The sequence below is a fragment of the Mesoplodon densirostris genome, chromosome 5, assembly GCF_025265405.1.
Source record: "Mesoplodon densirostris isolate mMesDen1 chromosome 5, mMesDen1 primary haplotype, whole genome shotgun sequence".
Classification (NCBI taxonomy): domain Eukaryota; kingdom Metazoa; phylum Chordata; class Mammalia; order Artiodactyla; family Ziphiidae; genus Mesoplodon; species Mesoplodon densirostris.
Genome location: NC_082665.1, coordinates 115894281 through 115908501, shown reverse-complemented (window position 1 = coordinate 115908501; position 14221 = coordinate 115894281). Strand labels below are relative to the sequence as shown.

Below are 14221 nucleotides of genomic sequence, written 5' to 3'. Positions count from 1 at the left end.
TCTAATGCCCTCAGAAAGTGACTCTGAATATTTTTCAATTTCCCACACACCCACCCACCCTTTGCTTTTCTAAAGATCATCTTATGCCTGAACCACTCCTGTTAATTAGGAAGAAAATCTACCACCCCCCTTCCTCTATGGCTCCAGTGAATTCCAGACTCCTTAGGATCACTGGGTCTAGCGGCTCAGAACATATTTATGATGAAAACAAAACCAAGGGCCTCAGGACACTACACTAGGGAAGGTCAGGAGAGCGATCAATTTCTGCAACATAGGAAAAGGGGCCCATAAGGGCAAAGGGAAAAAATAGTTTGCAGAAGGCACAGTTTTGGCAGAATCTTATTACAGCTTCCAGCTGATCGGGTGTAGCCAAACTAGAGACATCTGTTTGGAGTTTACAACAGAAACAAACACACGGAAAGCATGAAAACGCTAAGACACACACACAGACCAAGCTCTAGCAGTCCTTCTCCGCCTTGACCTCCAAACCATTCTCCCACTGGGTCATGCTGGGTTGTAGAAGGAAAGGAAATAGGCTCTTCCACCTGCCCCTGCCCCGACCCCACCCCACGTGCACCATGACTCATTCAAGCCATGACTGGAACCTCCCCACTTTCCTCTCTCCTTGACTTTCCTCCCAGGAAAAACAGAGATGCTCCCACTCCTCAGAGAGCATCATGGGGACTTTCCTTAGCTCTCTAATTCACACCTTTAAAGCTCCTTGAGCTGTCTGGAAAGGAAAAGGTGAACCACAGAAGGAGGTGGTAAAACCTCAGAAGACCTTGAAAGTCACCCCTCCCTAAATAACCTCACAGGTTTGGCAATGAGGAACAGAACTCACGCGGCATCTCCAAGAATTTCCTCAAAGAAGCCAGAAAAAGCCCATGCTCACACAACTAATAGTAAGTGAAGAACATGGCCCCAGCTGCAGCACACAGAGTTGCAGAGGACCAGAAAGGCCACAGGCTACACATAGAGTGGGTTCCCCTTCCCTAATTACCTCCAAGCCCCGAAAAGGACAAAGACTGTCCTCCCTCATCCCAGCCATGGTCACACCCTCAGCCGCCCAGCCCCACGGCCAAGCATTTTCTCAAGCAGGTCTAGACGCTCACCTGTTCTGTTAAATTTTCCTCTTTATTCTCTCCCCACTGGCAGGCAAACAGAACCAGAGCAGTCCTACTCTTTAAAAATAACAAAATGTTTTATACACATTTCTGTATATACAACTGAACAACATTTTACATGTCCCTTTTGCACAGCAAAAGATATAAACATTGGACTCTGAGAACACAGTTATGTACAAAAAAAAATGTCAAAAATACTTCACAACAGTGCAAAAATATTTTACACAGTATCATGGAGTGAGATCTTTTGAGCGGGAGCAAGGTGTTTGTGTTTCTAAAGGAAAACTCCTTTTTTAGATATTAGATGTCTTGTAAACAAAATGCAACTTTCTTTTTTTCCCCCTCCCTTCCCCACCAGTTATTTGAGGAATTTGGCAGAATTTCAAGGGTCTGAGTCTGAGGTAAACAACCCAAGCTCTCGCACCAAAAAGACTGGGGGCAAGGAGGTGGCACGAAAGCCTCAAACCTTGAGAGCAAATCCTTTTTTTTTTTTTAATGACACGTCAATGACAGCGCCAGGCCGCTCCCAGTTGGGGGCTGGTGGAGGAAGTTAACCCCTCCTCCTCAGGCCCCAGCTGCCCACAAACAGGAAACTGGCCAGCAGGCACCTCACGCCTGCGGGGCTTTGCTAACACCAGCTGCCCTTCCCCTCCCCAGACCCCAGAGGGCTGCCTCTCTCCCCTTCCTTGTAGGGTTTCCCTCCCCATATCTCCACGTGCAATCTGAGCCCTGCTTCAAACAGAGCCAAACGTATGGGGGTGGGGGAGGGTCTGAGCCTCAAGTGTCCCCTTTCCCCTTTCTTGGGGGGGGGGTCGGGAAGGTAAGGAAGTGGTGGAGAGACGCGGGGATCACGATGGGGCAACAGGGGCGCGCACAGGACATTGCTGGGAGCTCAGCCCGAGTGGGGTTCGTCTGGGCTGGCGCAGTCGGCGGGGTCAGACTGGTCCCCGGCGGTGGTAGTGGTGGCTTCCGGGCCCCCTCCTTCGATGGAGCTCTCGCTACCCGTGCTCTCACCCGACAGCAGGCGCGTCACCCGCAAGTCGGCCTGCAGGCTGCGCACGTCGTTGCCGAAGCTGAGCTCTCCCAGATCATTAATAAGCTGGGACAGCTCGGCCTTCATGTCGGAGGTGCTGCCCAGCAGCAGAGACGGCGACCCAGGCTCAGGGCCCGGCGAGACCCCGCCGCCCCCCAGCACCTCTTCGCGGCCACTCTCCAGCGTGTCCAGCAAGTCCCCGCATTCGAAGTGCATGGCCACCACCAGCGCCCGCTGCGCCTCGGCCTCTTGCTCTGCCCGGTCTCCCTCCCCGGCTCGGTCCTCCTCCTCATCCCCCTCCTCCTCCTCCGGGCAGCCCTCCGTGTGCACCCCTCTCTCTTCCTCCTGCAGCTCCTGCTCCTGCTGTTCGCCGAGCAGATCCTCGGTGATGGAGCCGAGCTTGGGCGCGCTGCGGCTGCGCTCCACCGGCGGCTTGTAGCAGCAGGGTCCGTGCAGGAGCAGCTTGCGCAGGGGCACTAGCGGGATGGTGTGCGCGCCCACCAGCTCCTGCTGTTGGTGACGCGCGTCGTCTCGCCGCTTGAGCCGTTTAAATTCCGCCAGAGCGTTGGCTGACGTCTGGTAGAGCAGCAGGGCCATGGCCTGCGCCTTCTCGGGCTTGGACACCAGCACCGCGTGGCAGCGCAGCATTACCGCCTTGTGCTTGAGCTCGTGCCGGTACACCCAGGCGAAGACCTTGGGCAGTCGCGCGTCCGCCACGCAGTAGGTAACGCGGTGCAGCAGGTAGAGGTGGCCCGGGCGGCGCAGCGCACGCTCCTCGGCGTGCACCATGCGGATACCCTGCGCACTCACAGTCAGCTTCATCTTGGTGCCCTGACGGCCCGCCTCGCTCTTGCTCCAGATCTTGCCCACCGCTAGGTCGGTGCAGCCGTCGCCGCGGGCCTGGATGGTGGTGGCATTGCCCAGGTAGAGCACGGTGTAAGTTGGGTCCTCGCTGGTGATGTGCAGCTTCTTGCGCTTGGAGCGGAACATGCTGCCCACCCGGCTGAGCGCGCCTTCGGGGCACGCCCGTGCCAGAGAGCTGAGTGCCGAGTAGTGCAGGCTCACCGCGTAGCCCTTGGGTTTGGACGCCTGCCGTGGCGGCGCCTCGGCCAGCAGCTCGAACTTGTGCTTCTTCCACGGCAGCATCTCTGGAGGGCGCCCCAGCGCAGCTGGGCGGCGGCGGCGGAGCGCCGACTGAGAGCCCGGCTGAGCCACCCGCCCCGGCCGGGCCCGGCCGGGGCAAGACCGAAAAATAAAACTCTGCTGGGAGTGGCTCAGTCGGAGGGAGTGGGGGCGGGGGAGATGTTCGAGAACCCCGCCGAAAGAGGTAGGGGTAGAAATTTTTTAAAGAGGATTTAACTGCAAGGAGTTGGTGGGGGGGGGGAGCACACAGATTTACCCCAGCCTGGGCAGGACCAGGGCAAAAAGTCTTGGGCAAGCAAAATGAGAGAAAGCACGAGAGTGGAGCAGAAAATGTCTTTAGAAAAAAGGGATGCGCGCGTGCAGCAAAAGCAGCCGGGATGGTGCGAGAATACGCAGGAACTCCTCGGCAAAGGTGAAAAGGGGCCCCCTCTCACACTCACATACACAATCCCCAGGGCTAGGGCCAGAAACCGCGGAAACTCAAATGCGAGTGTGCCCAGGGGTCGGTGCTGCCCACCCGCAAGGGGTGCTGGAGGCAGAGAGCCCCTCGGCTGAGCGGGTCCCAGAATCAGCTGCTTGCCCCAAGTGCGCTCAGATGGTGGGTCCGGCTGGCCGCGGCGGGCCCAGCGCAGCAGTCCCGCCGTGGCTCACTGCATCTTGTCTCCCGCAGGACGCCGGGGACTCCGGCTTCGCCGGCTCACTGTCCGGGCTGGCTCCGCCAGGGCAGCGCCGGGCTCCGAGGGCGGGGCGTGCGCATGGTCGGCTCCGGGGATGGTCGCTACCTCATTTCTTCCCTCCGGAGGGTGTCCGACTGCGCTCCCGGGATCCCCTGGCTCGGCTGCCCGCCTTTACAGCGCGCCCCCTCCGGTGTCGCGAGCGGTAGCTGCCTCGCCAGCCTCACATCTCTGCCGTCTGGGAGGAAGATCTCGGGTAAATATAGGCCGGCGCGAACCATTCGCCGCTCGGGGACAGGGGAGGAGCAGAGAAGAGGATCTGTTTCGGGCTTGGAAGCCCGGCGGGTTCCTGGTCTCTTAAAGGGACCTGGTTGCAGCCATTGGTTGAGGGAAAGGGGAGAACGGTCCAGCCTGGCAATTAAATCCGAAGTTTACCAGCAGAAATTCTGTAGAATTTATCTACAAAAATCGCCAAGACCTTTGGTTACCCCGCAAGAAAAGCAACTTGAATTCTGACACTCCACCCCCAGCCTGAATTGCAACTCACTGATGTGTGTCTCCATCGGAACTGCTGAGGGAGGTGGTGGAAGGTGGGATTTACACTATACAATACAAAAAGGTTGGGGAAATAGTGATTCTTTCCGTGTGTAATAGCTTTCTGAAACTGACTGGGTGCTGTTTAATTTTTTTTTCCTGAATTTTATTCTATTAAAGAAAATAAAGAGGGGCAAAGAAAACGCTGAGACTTATCTTTCACTGTCTTGGAGCCCTTTCTCCACAGGCAAAGAGCAGATAGTGAAAAGAGAGATGAGTGGTAATAGGATGATTAGAGTGAACACTATAGTATGTGTTTGGTAAATAAGGTGCTTCCAGCTCCTAATCCCCAGCAGTGCCCCCTCCGTCTGTCAGGCCTCAGAGTAGAGCAGTTTTCTGAGATATATTCAATTTCTAAGTCATGCTTGTGTGTGGTTAGAACTCAGCTTATAATTTGGCAGGCCAGTCACTCAGTTTTATTACATCATTGTCACATTATGGATGAGAATTCCTAGTAAAAATTCAAATGACGTTTTTTATTTGTGTCAAATAACGCCCGGCCACCCTCCACAGAGAATGATTAACATTAATCATGCTTTTCTCTTGTGCCAGCTAGATAATGTCGCTTTAATCATCTGGCCGGCGTGACCCTTGGCTAGTAACTCATTTCTGGGTCCTCAAAACAACCGGTTTGCCTCTACGTTCTGCTCAATCAAAGCAAAACCACTTCTAGCTGGAATGTGTGATAAATGTCCAGGTGACCCTGCATCAAACTCCCAAGCTCATCCCAGAGGAGAGTAGGCCCTCCCACTCCCCAGGCCCAGTCTACTGGGGATCTGGATGGCTCTGGCTTCCATGCCAGGTTCTGATTTCAGAACAACTGTAACTCCTCATGGAAATTCTCTGGCCCTCTCCCTTTACTAACTTTTAACCTTTCTTTGAACTCTAACCCAATTTTCTAGAGTCACTGGTGCTGCGTTTCAATTTAACTAACTTTCCTGAGTACCTTTTGGTACCAGGCCCTGAGCTGGGAACAGACCTAATTCCTGTCTCCAAGAAGCTCCCAGTCCAATGAAGGATGTAAACTTCACCCACCTCTGGGCTTCTTCTGAAATGTAAGTTCTGTGAGAGCACCCTATCTCCCCCAGTGCCTGACACTACTTAATTGTTGAATGAATGAATGAAACATGCATGTAAACAAGAAGACAGAGTGAACTAAGTGCCCTGAGACAAGACCCAAAGTACTCTGAGAAGCTGGAAGAAAAGGTTCTTTGTGACTAGGAAAATCAGAAAAGGTTCCATGGAGGTGGTGAAGTTTGAAATATGGACAGGATTTTGTCACGGAGGGAAGAATTAAAGGGCTTTCCAGATATAGAGAACAGCAAAATTATAGAACATAAAAATGCATGCACATGTGTAGTTGAGGATGGCATTTGAAAATTGTGACAATGAAAAAAGAAAGTTTCCTGATCAAACAAGGAAGTCTCCTGATCATGCCCTCCTAGTCTCTGAGGGAAGGAATGGCCTTTTCATGGCTGGCTGGTCCCAGAATGTCATTAGACCAAAGTTCTAATGCCTTACTCCTCAGCTACACTGACGGGTTAATGGAGGTACGGTGTTGGAATGAGCTGGTTAGGACTATAATAAGCCATTTAAACCAAGGTTAATTCCTCTTCTGCTCACATTTCTGGAATATCTTGCAGTGGCAATGAAGTAGATGGTATGTGCTCCACACAAAAAATTCCGATAAAAAACCCACCGAATTAACCTGTGCTAAGTGACCTTTAGCTGGCCCATAATCTCAAAGTCTAGACTCTACAAAAGCAGGCATCATGTTCAAGCAGTTAACATTTCCAAATTACTCAGAGGTCCAGGGACCAGAAGTGTTTGAGCAGGAAGAGGAAGGGACCAGTGGTGGGAGCTAAGGCTGGTCTCAGCCTCCGCGAGAGGCACCTCTTTGGGCTTCATGCGGTGGCAGGGAAACCAGTGGACCACAGCAGCAGGGAGGACTCCACTGGCGGGCCAGGCTTTCCAGTGGAGCCAGAGTGTCAGACCCAGATGCACAGGCCCACAGAGCTGCTCCTGGGCTCTCTTCTTTTTTTTTTTTTTTTTTTTTTTCTTTTTGCGGTACGCGGGCCTCTCACTGCTGTGGCCTCTCCCGCTGCGGAGCACAGGCTCCGGACGCGCAGGCCCAGCGGCCATGGCTCACGGGCCCAGCCGCTCCGCGGCATATGGGATCCTCCCGGACCGGGGCACGAACCCGTATCCCCTGCATCGGCAGGCGGACTCTCAACCACTGCGCCACCAGGGAGGCCCTGGGCTCTCTTCTTAATAAGCCTGTTTTCAACGTGGGGAGGACAGAGAAATTCTAGGCAAATGTCAACATTGACATGTGAGTCCCGCTCTGTGCAGATTTGAGACACAGAGCAGTTCCAGAAGAGACCTCAGCAATGTCAGCCGGAAACGGCTTAGAAACTGCATGGGACCGCAGACCGCACTTGTTTTTTATGACACTGCCCCATCTACTGGTGCCAGGCAGAAGTGACACTTGATGAGGTGGTTTCTCATAGAACTGGATAAGCCAGTGGTTGAATCAATACACAGCCAAGTCACAGCTGGAAAGAAACCCAACCTCTAACGTAACACATAAGAGTCAGCCTTCTAGCGCGCAGGAAGCTTTCGGGCTGGTTTTCTCCCACCTGATTTCTTGGATAACGCTCCTGCCTCTTGGTCCCCCTCCCCCTACACCCCACTGAATGAACATGGGCTTCAGAGACGACAAATGACGTATCTGGGATCTTCAGAGTCATTCAACAAATATTTGTGGATGTGATTTGTGGCTATACTGTGGATGTGATGTTGTTGCTGGGGATACTGCCCCAAAGCAGACAGATGGGTCTCTGCCCTCATGGGATTTATATCCTATGGGGAGGCAGATAATCAGCAAACAAATAACTAATAAAATATCAGTGATAAGTCTCTGAGGAAAAGAAAACAGTGTTAGGAGTAGAAAGTAGCTGGCTTAGACAGCAGAGCCAGGGAAGGTATCTCTGGGCAGAGACCTGGATGAGATGGAGCCAGGCAGGCAAAAATATGGAGGGAGAACATTCCAACCCGTGTTGGCCAAAATGGTAGTCACTGGCCACGTGTGGCTAATGAGCACTTGACATGTACTTGATCCAAATTGAGATGTGATGCAAACATGAAATACACTCTGGATTTTAAAGACTTAGTAAGATAAGAAGGATGTAAAATATCTCAATAATTTTATAGTAATTATATATTGAATGATAATATTTTGGCTCTTTTGAGTTAATAGAATATACTATTAAAATTAATTTTGCCTGTTTCCTTTTACTTCTTTCATGTGGCTGCTAGAACATTTAAAACTATACATATGGACAGCTTTGTGCTAGGCAAAGGGCACACCCAATACGAAGTCCCCAAGGTGGGAATGATTCCAGTGGGTTCAAGGACTCTCTGGCTTCAAAATCCCACTGTGATCACAGTCTCTTACCCTTCCAGCCCTCTTCATTCCTTACTCTATCACATCAGTTATTTAACCTTCTCAAGACCTCCAGGATCTACATCAGCATTCCTCACAAGTAGACTCACCCACTGGCTGCATCAGAATTCCCTGGGACAAGCCCTGGATCCCACCCTTAAATGGGAATTTCTGGAGTTAGGGGCTGGGCGTATACATGCTTAAACTCCTCCATGATAGAACAGTTACTAAAGTTTAATGAGCCCTGTCCTAGCCCACTTCATTTTTCCCACTATCAACTCCTTCCTAGCCTCTTATCCTTGCCTTCCTCCCCATCCAAGACCTTCTGGATGAGCATTGGGTCCACAATTTCTGTGCACTGCATCCACCCCACCCCTGGACCACTACCACAATCTCTATGCTCTGCTTCTGGAGCTATAATGCTGAGTAGAATCTGTCAGCTGTTCGGGCAGTGCCTCAACGCATTCTGACCCCTCCTATGGTAGGCAGAATAATGACCCCCCCCAAAGATGTCTATGTCCTAATCTCCAGAACTTGTGAATATGTTACAGTACATGGCAAAGGGGAAGGAAGATTCTACAATAGATAGAATTAAGGTTGCTAACCAGCTGACCTTAAAAAGGGAGAATAGGGCTTCCTTGGTGGCGCAGTGGTTGAGAGTCCGCCTGCCGATGCAGGGGACGTGGGTTCGTGCCCCGGTCTGGGAATATCCCATATGCCACGGAGCGGCTGGGCCCGTGAGCCATGGCCGCTGAGCCTGCGCGTCCGGAGCCTGTGCTCCACAGTGGGGGAGGCCACAACAGTGAGAGGCCCACGTACAGCAAAAAAAGAGAATAATCTGAATTATCCAGATGGGCTCAATGTAATCACCATGGTCCTTAAAAGTGAAAGTGGAGACCTCAAAAACATTATGCTAAAGTGAAAGAAGACACGCAAGGTCACATACTGTATGAGTCCATTTATATGAGCCATCCAGAATGGGTGAATCCATAATGACAGAATGCAGATTGGTGGTTGCCAAGGGCTGGAGGGATGGAGGAAGAGGGAGCAAATGCTAAATGGATACAGGGTTTCCTTTTGGGGTGATGAAAATATTTTGGAACTAGATAGAAGTGGTAGTTGCACAACATTGTGAATATGCTAAATACCACTTAATTCTTCCCTTTTACAGGGTTAATTTTATATTATATGAATCTCACCTCAATTATTTTTTTTAGATAAAGAAGGAGGCAGGGGGGCTTCCGGGTAAGATGGCGGAAGAGTAAGACGCGGAGATCACCTTCCTCCCCACAGATACACCAGAAATACAGCTACACGTGCAACAACTCCTACAGAACACCTACTGAACGCTGGCAGAAGACCCCAGACCTCCCAAAAGGCAAGAAACTCCCCACATACCTGGGTAGGGCAAAGCAGAGAGATTCCCGCACAGAGGAGCGGTGCCGAGCGGCACTCACCAGCCCGAGAGGCTTGTCTGCTCCCCCGCCAGGGCGGGCGGCGCTGGAGCTGACGCTCGGGCTTCGGTCAGAGCGCAGGGAGAGGACTGGGACTGGCGGCGAGAACTCAGCCTGAAGGGGGCTAATGTGCCACAGCTAGCCGGGAGGGAGTCCGGGAAAACTCTGGAGCTGCCGAAGAGGCAGGAGACTTTTTCTTCCCTCTTGGTTTCCTGGTGCGCGAGGAGAGGGGATTAAGAGCGCCGCGTAAAGGAGCTCCAGAGACGGGCGCGAGTCGCGGCTGAAAGCGCGGAGCCCAGAGACGGGCGTGGGACGCTGGGGCTGCTGCTGCCGCCGCCAAGAAGCCTGTGTGTGAGCGCAGGTCACTGTCCACACCGCCCTTCCGGGAGGCTGTGCAGCCTGCCACTGCCGGGGTCCCGGGATCCAGGGGAGGCTTCCCTGGGAGAACGCACGGCGTGCCTCGGGCTGGTGCAACGTCACGCCGACCTCTGCCGCTGCAGGCTCGCCCCGCACTCCGTGCCCCTCCCTCCCGCCCGGCCTGAGTGAGCCAGAGTCCCCGAAGAGGCTGCTCCTTTAACCCTGTCCTGTCTGAGCGAAGAACAGACGCCCTCCGGCGACCTACACGCAGAGGCGGGGCCAAATCCAAAGCTGAGACCCAGGAGCTGTGAGAACAAAGAAGAGAAAGGGAAACCTCTCCCAGCAGCCTCAGAAGCAGCGGATTAAAGCTCCACAATCAACTTCATGTACCCTGCATCTGTGGAATACATGAATAGACAACAAATCATCCCAAATTGAGGAGCCAGGAGTCAGTGCTGTGCCTCTGAGGTGGGAGAGCGAACTTCAGGACACTGGTCCACAAGAGACCTCCCAGCTCCACATAATATCAAACGGCGAAAATCCTCCAGAGATCTCCATCTCAACACCAGCACCCAGTTTCACTCAACGACCAGCAAGCTACAGTGCTGGACACCCTATGCCAAACAACTAGCAAGACAGGAACACAACACCACCCATTAGCAGAGAGGCTGCCTCAAATCATAAAAAGTCCGCAAACACCCCAAAACACACCACCAGACGTGGACCTGCCCACCAGAAAGACAAGATCCAGCCTCATCCACCAGAACACAGGCAGCAGTCCCCTCCACCAAGAAGCCTACACAACCCACTAAACCAACCTTAGCCACTGGGGACAGACACCAAAAACAACGGGAACTACGAACCTGCAGCCTGCAAAGAGGAGACCCCAAACACAGTAACATAAGCAAAATGAGAAGACAAAAAAACACACAGCAGGAGAAGGAGCAAGATAAAAACCCACCAGACCTAACAAATGAAGAGGTAATAGGCAGTCTATCTGAAAAAGAATTCAGAATAATGATGGTAAAGATGATCCAAAATCTTGGAAATAGAATAGACAAAATGCAAGAAACAGTTAACAAGGACCTAGAAGAACTAAAGACGAATCAAGCATCAATTAAAAACACAATAAATGAAATAAAAAATACTCTAGATGGGATCAATAGCAGAATAACTGAGGCAGAAGAACGGATAAGTGAGGTGGAAGATAAAATAGTGGAAATAACTGCTGCACAGCAAAATAAAGAAAAAAGAATGAAAAGAACAGAGGACAGTCTCAGAGACCTCTGGGACAACATTAAACGCACCAACATTCGAATTATAGGGGTTCCAGAAGAAGAAGAGAAAAAGAAAGGGACTGAGAAAATATTTGAAGAGATTATAGTTGAAAACTTCCCTAATATGGGAAAGGAAATAGTTAATCAAGTCCAGGAGGCACAGAGAGTCCCATACAGAATAAATCCAAGGAGAAATACACCAAGACACATATTAATCAAACTGTCAAAAATTAAACACAAAGAAATCATATTAAAAGCAGCAAGGCAAAAACAACAAATAACACACAAGGGAATCCCCATCAGGATAACAGCTGATCTCTCAGCAGAAACTCTACAAGCCAGAAGGGAGTGGCAGGACATAATTAAAGTGATGAAGGAGAAAAACCTGCAACCAAGATTACTCTACCCAGCAAGGATCTCATTCAGATTTGATGGAGAAATTAAAACGTTTACAGACAAGCAAAAGCTGAGAGAGTTCAGCACCACCAAACCAGCTTTACAACAAATGCTAAAGGAACTTCTCTAGGCAAGAAACACAACAGAAGGAAAAGAACTACAATAACGAACCCAAAACAATTAAGAAAATGGGAATAGGAACATACATATCAATAATTACCTTAAATGTAAATGGACTAAATGCTCCCACCAAAAGACACAGACTGGCTGAATGGATACAAAAACAAGACCCATATATATGCTGTCTACAAGAGACCCACTTCAGACCTAGAGACACATACAGACTGAAAGTAAGGGGATGGAAAAAGATATTCCATGCAAATGGAAACCAAAAGAAAGCTGGAGTAGCAATTCTCATATCAGACAAATAGACTTTAAAATAAAGACTATTAGAAGAGACAAAGAAGGACACTACATAATGATCAAGGGATCAATCCAAGAAGAAGATATAACAATTGTAAATATTTATGCACCAAACATAGGAGCACCTCAATACATAAGGGAAATAGTAACAGCCATAAAAGGAGAAATCAACAGTAACACAATCATAGTAGGGGACTTTAACACCCCACTTTCACCAATGGACAGGTCATCCAAAATGAAAATAAACAAGGAAACACAAGCTTTAAATGATACATTAAACAAGATGGACTTAATTGATATTTATAGGACATTCCATCCAAAAACAACAGAATACACATTTTTCTCAAGTGCTCATGGAACATTCTCCAGGATAGATCATATCTTGGGTCACAAATCAAGCCTTGGTAAATTTAAGAAAATTGAAATTGTATCAAGTATCTTTTCCGACCACAATGCTATGAGACTAGATATCAATTACAGGAAAAGAGCTGTAAAACATACAAACACATGGAGGCTAAACAATACACTACTTAATAACGAAGTGATCACTGAAGAAATCAAAGAGGAAATTAAAAAATACCTAGAAACAAATGACAATGGAGACACGACGACCCAAAACCTATGGGACGCAGCAAAAGCAGTTCTAAGAGGGAAGTTTATGGCAATACAATCCCACCTTAAGAAACAGGAAATATCTCGAATAAACAACCTAACCTTGCACCTAAAGCAATTAGAGAAAGAAGAACAAAAACATCCCAAAGTTAGCAGAAGGAAAGAAATCATAAAAATCAGATCAGAAATAAATGAAAAAGAAATGAAGGAAACGATAGCAAAGATCAATAAAACTAAAAGCTGGTTCTTTGAGAAGATAAACAAAATTGATAAACCATTAGCCACACTCATCAAGAAAAAAAGGGAGAAGACTCAAATCAATAGAATTAGAAATGAAAAAGGAGAAGTAACAACTGACACTGCAGAAATACAAAAGATCATGAGAGATTACTATAAGCAACTCTATGCCAATAAAATGGACAACCTGGAAGAAATGGACAAATTCTTAGAAATGCACAACCTGCCAAGACTGAATCAGGAAGAAATAGAAAATATGAACAGACCAATCACAAGCACTGAAATTGAAACTGTGATTAAAAATCTTCCAACAAACAAAAGCCCAGGACCAGATGGCTTCACAGGCGAATTCTATCAAGCATTTAGAGAAGAGCTAACACCTATCCTTCTCAAACTCTTCCAAAATATAGCAGAGGGAGGAACACTCCCAAACTCATTCTACGAGGCCACCATCACCTTGATACCAAAACCAGACAAGGATGTCACAAAGAAAGAAAACTACAGGCCAATATCACTGATGAACATAGATGCAAAAATCCTCAACAAAATACTAGCAAACAGAATCCAACAGCACATTAAAAGGATCATACACCATGATCAAGTGGGGTTTATTCCAGGAATGCAAGGATTCTTCAATATACGCAAATCAATCAATGTGATACACCATATTAACAAGTTGAAGGAGAAAAACCATATGATCATCTCAATAGATGCAGAGAAAGCTTTTGACAAAATTCAACACCCATTTATGATAAAAACCCTGCAGAAAGTAGGCATAGAGGGAACTTTCCTCAACATAATAAAGGCCATATATGACAAACCCACAGCCAGCATCGTCCTCAATGGTGAAAAACTGAAACCATTTCCACTAAGATCAGGAACAAGACAAGGTTGCCCACTCTCACCACTCTTATTCAACATAGTTTTGGAAGTTTTAGCCACAGCAATCAGAGAAGAAAAGGAAATAAAAGGAATCCAAATGGGAAAAGAAGAAGTAAAGCTGTCACTGTTTGCAGATGACATGATACTATACATAGAGAATCCTAAAGATGCTACCAGAAAACTACTAGAGCTAATCAATGAATTTGGTAAAGTTGCAGGATACAAAATTAATGCACAGAAATCTCTGGCATTCCTATATACTAATGATGAAAAATCTGAAAGTGAAATCAAGGAAACACTCCCATTTACCATTGCAACAAAAAGAATAAAATATCTAGGAATAAACCTAACTAAGGAGACAAAAGACCTGTATGCAGAAAATTATAAGACACTGATGAAAGAACTTAAAGATGATACAAATAGATGGAGAGATGTACCATGTTCTTGGATTGGAAGAATCAACATTGTGAAAATGACTCTACTACCCAAAGCAATCTACAGATTCAATGCAATACCTATCAAACTACCAATGGCATTTTTCACAGAACTAGAACAAAAAATTTCACAATT

At 48.5% G+C, this 14221-nt stretch overlaps 1 protein-coding gene across 1 annotated transcript; it reads right to left on the bottom strand.

Annotated features, from left to right (window-relative positions):
• Positions 1–1182: 1182 nt before the first annotated feature.
• FAM43A (family with sequence similarity 43 member A) lies at positions 1183–4204 on the bottom strand. The gene has a single exon (XM_060099321.1). The coding sequence runs from the start codon at positions 3301–3303 to the stop codon at positions 2017–2019; it is 1287 nt and encodes a 428-aa protein (XP_059955304.1). The 5' UTR covers positions 3304–4204; the 3' UTR covers positions 1183–2016.
• Between the last annotated feature and the right edge of the window lie 10017 nt (positions 4205–14221).